Below are 10,836 nucleotides of genomic sequence, written 5' to 3'. Positions count from 1 at the left end.
AGTAGGTATTTGACCTTCCTCACACCTGGAATGTACATATATATTCAGTATATATAAAACATGTGACTTATGCTTTGCCGACACTCTTATTTATCTCGTTTCTTAATACGCATAGCAATTATTATACTTTACTGTATCTGCAATAAGAACATCTGATAAATTACTTTTACCTGCACCCATTTTAACATTATACAAGTACAGTACAGCAGCTTAAGATAGTATAACTACATTTTAAAATCTTGTAAACAAAATGGTAATATATAACAACAACAGTTTATTATTGTTACAATATAATTTTTATACTGTAGTATTAATTTGAAATCAAACTAGTTTCATTATGCAGTGTGTTACTTCACTTTTATATAATTACTGTACAAGATCAAATATATGTACAATACCATAATTGTAGAGTATTTCAATACATACTTCACCAATTTCTGAACATGTGAACAAACATTTCTCAAAATCATTACAGTACAGTATCACTTTACATTAGTATACAGTATTATGTTGGCAATATCAAATAAGAGTATCTCAGTCAATGGAAAATTAATATTGATTTTAATTTCATCAAATACTGTACTGTTACTATAACAAGAGTACAAGAAACCCAATCGATAATATTAGTGCCAAATGCTAGATTCACCGCCAACTTACTTTATTCAAAAAAAATTCAGAGAAAGTGGACACTATTAGGTTAGGATGTATTTTACCGCGTTTTAGTAGTAAACATAAGGAGACGGGTGGCAGTGCTTCACGAGACATTCAAGCATCATACAATAGTTGAAACCTTGTGTTTTGGTATTTACAGCATTACATTATTCTGTATCTTAGGAACATATAAGTGAACCTAGCAAACAGCAATACTTTATAGTACTGTACTATCAACGATTGGTTTGTATAATCATAATATAAATACACCTGCTGTAGTTTTTTAAGTTATGTACACCTGCCTTAACAACAGTAAGCATTATATAAAACTTAATAGTAATTATTTACTTACAAGAAAGGTTATCATCAGTCAAATTACTGCATTCAAAGAAAAGGTCATAACACTAGATGCTTAATCAGGCAAAAAATAAATCGGTCATAATTCTCAGCAGAATAAAAAGCCTGGACAGAGGCATTCACAACATAGACTAATGCACATACCACATCAAATCACATACACAACACTGACTTTCAAAGATCCACTATGTGAAGTCAAGTCCAATAAGTAGACTTGATAAGTGACCACGGCATAAGCTTTATCATTCAATAAGACACTGTTTTCCATAGTGGGCTTTATGGGCATTTTAAAGATGCATCATTAAACTGATAGTCTAAACAATCATGTCTGTCAATACTGTGACATCACATTGTAGTTAAATCAAACATTTAACCACTGCACATTCTGTTGCATAATTACTAATAAAGCAATATGTAAATCAGATGGTAAAAATCAAAGCTTAACATACACAAAAAATTACAATCTTTCATCTGTAGCTTTGAATATGTGCATCATTCAGCAGGACTCAATCTGTTTTAAGATGATATATTTGTATAAACATGAACTGCTAACCTTGTACTGGTCTGTCCTGTGCTCTTTCATCACAAGAAAACTTCAATCTTGGAATATCCTGGCCATACTAAATGGTATCTTATTGCTGTATTCTTCTACTGTTTTTCGTAACACATTAGCTCATTTTATATTTCTAATAAGCACTCAATTTTTTCAGTCATTAATCACTCAACCTTTATTGATTGGCTGTTTATTGTTTATTTAAGCTAGTTTTAGTCAGGTTGGCCACCACTCATTCTGACTACCTTCTCTTTGTTATCTGATATTTACCAAATGCTAAAAAAGTGTATTTTAGATCATTTTAATCACTCATCATAATTTGAAATAGTTATATCCTATCATTCTGGTGTGGTCAGTGATTTTTCACTCATTCTTCATTTGGAGTTTTGTATACTGCTCAGTAATAGTAAAATATTTTAACTTAGTGTACATAACTGCTTAGTCATAAAAGTCTAACTAAATCATACTTCTTTTGTTATTGTATTGATCAATGTGCTTTATTCAGTTTCCTAAAATTAACAAGATTTTAATAGTGCCGAACTCTTTCTTGTACTGTATACGTGTTCTTAATGTCATTAACAGTTGCTAAATGTATGTCACTGCCGTTGATTTGTATAGGTTACCTGCTTGATGGGGTTCTGGGAGATTTTAAAGCTAATAACATTTAGACCATATTTAACTTCTTGATGTAAAAATTATGTAAGAAATGCATATTTTAATAATTATCTTGAGTATGAAACTGTACCTGGATACAGTACTTTTAAAAAGCTGTGTGTTTTATTGCACATGCTTGTTTCTGCTGTGTGTTTAGACTCCAAGTTACAAACACTCGTATGATGAGCACTGAACTTGGTTGGCACTTCCGACTCTTTTCCAATGTCCTGTTGTATGGTACCTAATACTTTTGTAACTGCTGCTACCTCTATTATATCTTTATCTGTGGCATATTGTTTTGTAATGTTCTTGTTCATGGCAACAGATAAATCCAGTTCATCCTTATCAGTGTCTCTGTATCCATTTTTGGGCTTATGCATTGTGTGTTTATCTGATTTTTGGAGTTGCATTCTGTACTTGGTCCTTACATACAAATTGTCTTTCAGTTGCTTGGAGAAAGTATTCTGTATTGATTCCTTATGTATATCCATGCACTGTATATGACCCTTACACACAAATAGGTCATCCGGTTGCTGAGCAGAGAAAGTATTCTGTACTGATTCCTGTTGTATGTCGATGTCCAATGTTGGTGCTGAGATATTACTCTCTTGTAGCGTTTCTCTATTTGCAAAATTAATGTTATTTAGTTGACATGAAATCTCAGTTACTGATGCCATGTGTGATGGTCTGCCCATTAACTCTTTGGACACTGGTATTCTGTGTGGTGTTGGCCCCTTCTTTGGTTGGATACCGAATGCCTTCTCAGAAACGCTCTGTGTTACCTTTTTGTCGGATGATTTATGTAATGTTTCTTTCAAGGAATGAATGTGGATAGGTATTTTTGTACCTGCCACATTCTGTGTAGTATGTTTCCTATTACTTGTTGAATGCTGTGATAACCCTTTGGTCATTGATGAATGTGCTGATCTTTTTTGTGGAGAACACTGTAAAGTTTTATTTGAAGAGTTTTGTGGTTGCCCGTATTTTATTGAGTGATACTGTTTTCCTACTCTCTGAGATTTCTGAAAGGTTCCCTGACTTGTTGTCTCATGATTATGTAAATTTCCAAATTGTGGATGAATTTTCTGAGAATCAGTTTGTGGATTTTTTAACAAAATTTCTTTCTTTGAAGAGATTTCCATCAGACCTTTCTTTGCAGCATGTTCTGGTGATCCCTTTTTCAATGGATTTATTAATTTTCCCTTTTTACTAGGGTGGGAATTTTCATTTTTGTTTGGAGTTTTCAACAATTTAGCATCTGATGACACTGGGGCAGTTCTACTTTTCTCATAATCCTGATGGGATACAACATGTACCCTCTGAAAAGATTTAGGTATTCTACTTAATGGCAACTTTTGTGATATCCCAGTTTCTATTTCCTTCTTGCATTGAAAGTTGACATTTTCTTTAGCAGGACATGTAAGATCAGTTTCTAGTGTCTGCAATGGACATTTTTTTGGTATTATTGCTAGCATGTTCTCTCTAGTAGCATTTATTTTCTCGCCTTCTATTTTGGAAAAGGCATTCCCTTCTGTCCACTTCAGACCTGTCTCTTCAATTTCGTATAAATAATTTCTTCCAGACATCTCATCGTTCTCGAGACTTTGAGTTCTCTTACATTTGAGAAGTGAATTCAAGCAATTTTTGGAGGAATTGTATATAGTGTTATTATTTGAGCTTTGCTCTACTCTACTTGTTGATATTTTGTCTGGTAAATTTTCTTTTGAATAACACTCGGTTGCCGTTCTGCCTCTTGTAGTCTGGCATTTTATTTCACTTATTACTGGCAATGAAGACCTTGTTATTTCTGAATTTATTTTTGCCTTTTGCATAGGCTTTGGTGAAAGTAGATGGTAATTCTTCATTGTAACCACTTCATTTTGCAGGCTGGATGCAACAGGTTTTTCTTTCAAGAGTTGTTCTACTGAATTACCACAAATTTTAACACTACCTGTTAATACTTGGGTGTCAATTTTGCTTCTGATGACACAGGTGACTGAAGGTTTGCTGTAAAATGTTCAACTTTATCATGTTTGAATGACACTTCTGGAAAGCTATCTTTCTCATTTTGGTTTATCAGGTTTTCTAACATAGTAACTGGATTTTCTCTTTCTCCTTCCAGAAACTGCACTTCAGGTACTGATGATGATATTTTAATGGATTCTTGCACAGGAAATGGTGGTGGTACTTCCATTTTAAACTTTTCAGGAATTTGTTGTATGGTTACTCTGTCTCTGCTTGATTGTACTGATATAATTTGACCACCTGTTTTTTTTCTAGATAGAGGGAAAAATATTTTGACTTTAGTTAAAATACGATGAGCTATATATTCAACTTTATGACAAATCACTTGAATATTTAAATAATATTTTTGCTCCAAAACTGGAAGTGTCTTCAGCAGTATATAGACTAAAGACAAGGAGAGTTGCTTGTATGTCATGTTATCGAGCATAAGAGGTCATATACTTGTATGATGACCAACACAGTTTACTTTTAGACGAGCATTTAACTGAAAATTATCACTGGGAGGATTTTAAACTGTTTATCCAGAAAAAAAGTGTAGACAGAAAACTAATATTTCCTTCATTAAAAAGCAAAATCCGAGATATTTTTCTACAAGATTAGATACTTAATGTGTAATGATGAGGTATTACTGTACCTGGACAAGTTGAACCTTGTTCCAAAAAGGTGAATACATTTTACATTACATATATGCAACCCATTCTTGTCAAATTCATTCATGCATAAGAGAAAATCAGATAAAATTTGGAAGATATGTTAAAACTGTTTTGCTGATTGTAACCCTTTATTTCACCACTACCCTCTGGATGGGTGTAGGGTGCACAATAAACAAATTATAATTGCATGTAATAGATATCTAGGTATCAAGAGATCTCTATATTTCTAGACAGATAAAATTTTTTATCTTCAACCTTGTATATCAAATTTGTGAAGCTTAAGCCCTATAGCCATAGAAAAATCACAAGTACACTGCATAACCATTTGCCATCATATTTTCTACTATGATATTCTTTCAACAGGGCTATTAATATTGATTTCCTATCAATTACAGTACTGTATATATTTCCAAACTTAAAACATCACTACAAAGATGAAGGAATTATTTCAGTAACCATACAAGGTAACCCTAAAGCTAAGCTTTGAAGCATTCCACAATGACTATGTACCTAATGCAGTATTGTAAAGGAGACGAGGAGTCACAATAACATTGTTGAAATATGTTGACCAAACCACACACTAGAAAATGAAGAGAAGACGACGCTTCGGTCCATACTGGACCATTCTCAAGTCGATTGTGGATAGACTTGATCAATGGTCCAGGACAGACCGAAACGTCGTCTCTTCAGTTTCTAGTGTGTGGTTTGGTCAACATTGTAAAGGACTCTACAAAGTACCATTTTAGTTTAGTCAAATAAGCCATAATATTAAAAAAAAATTTGTTTGTAATTATAAATATCATTATGACAGCATATACTGTACAGTAAAGGTCTTTGAAAAGAAATTTAAGGCAGATGTAAGTATGCTGTTATGAGTATTCTAGTAAACCTGTCGGGAAAATGAACTAACCTTTCGTATGTAACATTCATCAATTGCCGTTCTTGACCACTGGTAGACGTCTTGAACCCCACACGAGATCCAACTGCAACTCGGTGACCTGTATGTTCGAAAGAGTTATAAATTGGGAATGTAACGAAGAAATTTATAATTAGAATAATGATCCTATATTCTCATTTTTTTTGCCTGTTTATTTAAAATAATTTTTATGTCAACACTCGGAATAAGCTTGTGTAAAAGTAACATGTTTGAGACAAAATGACAAAACAGATGTAGCAAGGAGGTAATAACACTGACCTTGGCGACACCTGCATGGATCATGCTTGTCCAGGTAGTGCTCAAGTGTGTCCCAGCCACCTCCCACCCGCACCATTACATGATTTCTCAATATCTGTAAACACAATTATTCTGTTACCTATATATCCAGGAGATCCGCAGTAGAATTACATGCTAATTAGAATTCTAGCAGACTTAAAATATTATTTTCACTAATTTGTTGTTGATTATTCCAATATGGGTTTATCCCCCTAAGACAGAACAAAGATACTTAGATTACTGCGATGACTTATTTATCACACATTAATCATATTTACATTTAAAACGTTGAATTTAATTAGCTTCAATGACTTCTACACCTAGCTTGTTATACTTATTGACAGCTCTACTAAAAAAGTTTTCTCTGGCGCCTGTGTCGTATGCGTCTCGAGTTTCCATCAATAAACCCTCGTTCTGCTGTTCCTGGTTTTAAACAATTCTGCTGTCTACTGTGTCAATTACCCTTAGGATCTTATGTATGATCCTATTGTATATACTGTATATTATCAACTATAATGCATGCTTATGATATATATAGCACATATACACATCTTGAGATGATTTTGGGGCTTAGCGTGCAGCCTGGAAGAGGCACCGCCGTAGGCAGACGACCGATTCTTTTCTTTTCTTTCGGAAAGCGAGTGCGGTGGCCCGTAGGGCCATCCGTACGGCTAAACGTGAATGTTGGGCATCTTATGTCTCAACAATTACGTCCGAAACCCCTCTGGCCCAGATCTGGAAGCGTATCCGCAAGATAGCGGGTAAGTTCGTTCCCGATGTTTCACCGGTCCTTCACCTCCATGATACTCTTGTGGCGGACCCGTTGCAGGTCGCTTCCGAACTGGGTTCCCACTTTTCTTCTGTTAGCTCTGGTCTTCATCTTCCCCAATCTTTCCTTCTTCGTAAACCTGTCCTTGAGTCTCGTCCTTTAGATTTCTGCACTCATCTTCAGCTTCCCTATAATGATCCCTTCTCTCTCTCTGAACTTCGTTCTGCCCTGGCCCTCTGCGGTTCTACGGCGGCGGGCTCCGATGGTATTCATTATGAGATGCTTCGCCATCTCCCTCCGAGCACGTCTCGGTATTTACTGAGTCTGTATAATCGGATCTGGGAGTCGTCGTCAGTCCCTGAGGACTGGCTCGATGCCGTTGTCCTCCCTGTTCGCAAACCGGGGTCTCTGGGTACTTCCCCTAAGGACTTTCGCCCTATTGCTCTCACAAGTTGTGTCTGCAAACTCTTTGAACGTATGGTTAACGTTCGTCTGATGTGGTTCCTGGAACACCATCACCTCTCCCCTTCTCAATTTGGTTTCCGCAAGTGCCGCAGCACGACAGATGTCCTGGTGAACTTGGAGGTCTATATTCGTACTGCTTTTGCTGCGAAGACCTCCGTTGTTGCCGTCCTTTTTGACCTAGAAAAGGCTTACGACACCACTTGGCGTTATCATATCCTATCTCAACTTCATTCTTTTGGCCTTCGTGGTCGTCTCCCTCTCTTTCTCCGCAGCTTCCTCTCTCGTCGTTCCTTTCGGGTGCGCCTTGGTACCGCTCTCTCTCCCTCTTTTCAGCAATACGAAGGTGTGCCCCAGGGTAGTGTTCTGAGCACTACTCTTTTTCTGGTTGCCCTCAATGGTCTTCTTTCCTCTCTTCCTTCTGGTGTCTTCTCCGCTCTCTATGTCGATGATCTTACCCTTTGTTGTCAGGGTGATGATTCGCCTCTCCTTCAACGCCGGCTTCAACTTGCAATTGATGCCGTGTCGTCTTGGGCCACAGGTCATGGCTTCAAGTTCTCTACTTCTAAGACTTGTGCCATGACTTTTACGCGGAAACGGGTTGTTCTTCGTCCCTCTTTGTCACTTTATGGTCATCCCCTTGAATACAAAGATTCCGTGAAGCTTTGGGGTTATTCCTTGACACTCGTTTGTCTTGGTCTCCCCATATCTCTTACCTCCGTGTTGAGTGCTCTAAGGCCCTTACCCTCCTTCGGGTCTTGTCCCATACTTCTTGGGGGGCAGATAGGCGCACTCTCCTTGCTTTACATTCCTCTCTCGTCCTGTCTAAGCTCGATTATGGTTGCCCTGCTTACTCGTCTGCTTCTCCTTCTACTCTTCGCTGTCTTGATGCTTTGCACCATACTGGGTTGCGCCTCAGTTCTGGTGCCTTTCGTTCGACTCCCATCCTTAGCTTATATGTTGACACTGGCTTCCTGTCTCTCCAGGACCGCCGTGATCGCTACTGTCTTCGCTATCTTGCGCGGTCCTTGCAACATCCTTCCTCTCGCCTCTGTCGTGCTTTAACTTTTACCCCTCCTGCGGTTCCTGTTCCTCTTCACCACCTCCCTCTTTCTGTCCGGTTATCTCGCCTACAGGATTCTCTCTCCGTTCGTATTTCTGATGTTTCTCCTCGTGTTGTTCCTTCTTTGCCCCGTGGAGGGTCCCTCTTCCGCGGTTTTGTACTTCCTTGACCCGTATCACTAAAGCTTTTACCCCTCCTACGGTTCTAAAGCGCCTTTTCCTCGAGCACTTTTCTTCTCACTCCCGCTCCGTTTCTGTCTTCACCGATGGGTCTAAGTCAGTGGGCGGTGTTGGCTACTCTGTTTTTCCTGATCGCACTTATATGTGTCGCTTGCCTCCGGAGACTAGCATCTTTACAGCGGAACTTTATGCTATTCTCTATGCTCTTCGTCTCCTGCTTTCTCATTGTCAGTCTTCCTTTGTGGTTGTTGTTGACTCTCGTAGTGCCCTCATGGCTCTCGGGTCCTTTAATCCGGTTCATCCAGTAGTTGTCGAGATCCAGCATTGGCTGTTTCTCGTTCACAGTAAATTTAAGTCGGTTGAGTTTTGTCGGGTTCCCAGCCATATTGGTGTGTCTTTAAATGAGCGTGCGGATGCTGCCGCTAAGGAAGCTGTCCACTCTTGTCCCATCTCTCGTAAAGGCATTCCGTATTCCGACTTTACCCGGTTATCCATTCCTCAGTCCTTACCCGTTGGCAGGCTTCTTGGTTGTCTGTTACTGGTAACAAGCTACGTACTCTTAAATGTTGTGTTTCCTCGTGGCCGTCCTCCTTCCACCGTAACCGGCGGTGGGAAACAGCTCTGGCGAGGTTGCGTATTGGCCATACTCGCTTAACCCATGGTCACTTGATGGAGCGCCGCCCTGCCCCTTATTGTCCTAGTTGCATTGTCCCTCTTACGGTCGTGCATGTCCTCCTTGAATGTCCTGACTTCCAGGACGAGCGTGTGTCTTGCTTTCCGACCGCCCCTCGCGGTCACCTGTCCCTCGATAGAATTCTTGGTGACTCGGATACTTTTGATATCGTTCGCCTTGTGCGTTTTTGTTCTCGTATTGGCATCCTTGGTGATATTTAGCGCCCTCTGATTATTTTGCGTATTTGATGGTGCTACATAGCCTTCCGGTTTGGTGCCTTCTTTTGATAATTACTTACTTACTTGGGGCTTAGCGTCCCCACTGCCTGGTACTCGACCAGGCCTCCTTTTTCTTACACCCCCTCCAGGAAGCAGCGCGTAGCAGCTGTTTAACTCTCAGGTATCTATTTACTGCTAGGTGAACAGGATATATCAAGGTGAAAGAAACTCTGCCCATTTTTTGTTTCCGCCTCCACCAGGGATCGAACTCGAACCTCAGTACTACGAATCCAAAGCACTGTCCACTCAGCTGTCAGGTGCCCGTACATGCATAAACATATATATATATATATATATATATATATATATATATATATAAATATATAATAAATATATAAATATATATATAATATATATAAATATATAAATATATATATAAATATTATATAATATATATATATAAATATATATATAAATATATATATATATATATATATATATATATATATATATATATATATAAATATAAATATATATATATATATAATATATATATATATATATATATATATATATATAAATATATATATATATATATATATATATATAAATATAATATATATATATATAAATATATATATATATATATATATATATATATAAATATATATATATATATATATATATATATATATATAAATATATATATATATATATATATATATAAATATATATATATATATATATATAAATATATATATATATATATATATATATATAAATATATATATATATATATTATAAATATATATATATATATATATATATATATATATATATAATATATATAAAGAAAGCGGTGGTGAAAAGCACGTGAAAGCGGTGGTGCTGCTTCTTTCAGGGAATCGCAGAAAATTATTAAATACAGAGGTCTAGCACACTGCTACAGCTTTGTTCCGATCGGCTCGGAGACCCTCGGTTCGTGGGGAAAATGTGCATTGAAGTTCCTGAAGGAATTGGGGGACAAATTGATCAGCGCTACAAAAGACCAGAGAGCAAAAAGTTTCTTGTTCCAGCGCCTCAGTGTTGCGATTCAAAGGGGAAATGCCTGTTGCGTCTTGGGCACTAGTCCAACTTCAGAGGAATTCGAAGAAGTGTTTGACTTGCAACAATGATCGAACCCGTCTGTGACATTCATCAATGTTTCCCATTGTTGTGTTCTTCAAGAGATCCATAACCTTTAAGCACCTTTTTGCATTATTATTTTTGTATCAACCCATGTATATCTTGTAACCATCAAATGCATAATAAAGCACAAAAAATATTCAAGGAAGGGGGTGGTAGGAGAAAAGCACACAGAAACTGT

The 10,836-nt window shown here is 37.2% G+C and overlaps 1 protein-coding gene across 1 annotated transcript in view; it reads right to left on the bottom strand.

The window, feature by feature from the left end:
- The window catches only part of LOC123763661 (GAS2-like protein pickled eggs), a 38,535-nt gene that overhangs the window by 5,513 nt on the left and 22,186 nt on the right, over positions 1-10,836 (bottom strand). Inside the window, 3 exon segments of the mRNA XM_045750929.2 lie at positions 3-25; positions 5,804-5,891; positions 6,089-6,182. Coding sequence (XP_045606885.2) covers positions 3-25; positions 5,804-5,891; positions 6,089-6,182 — 205 coding nt within the window.

This window comes from Procambarus clarkii, chromosome 52 (assembly GCF_040958095.1).
Source record: "Procambarus clarkii isolate CNS0578487 chromosome 52, FALCON_Pclarkii_2.0, whole genome shotgun sequence".
NCBI classification, from domain to species: Eukaryota; Metazoa; Arthropoda; class Malacostraca; order Decapoda; family Cambaridae; genus Procambarus; species Procambarus clarkii.
This window is presented reverse-complemented; position numbering and strand designations above follow the sequence as displayed.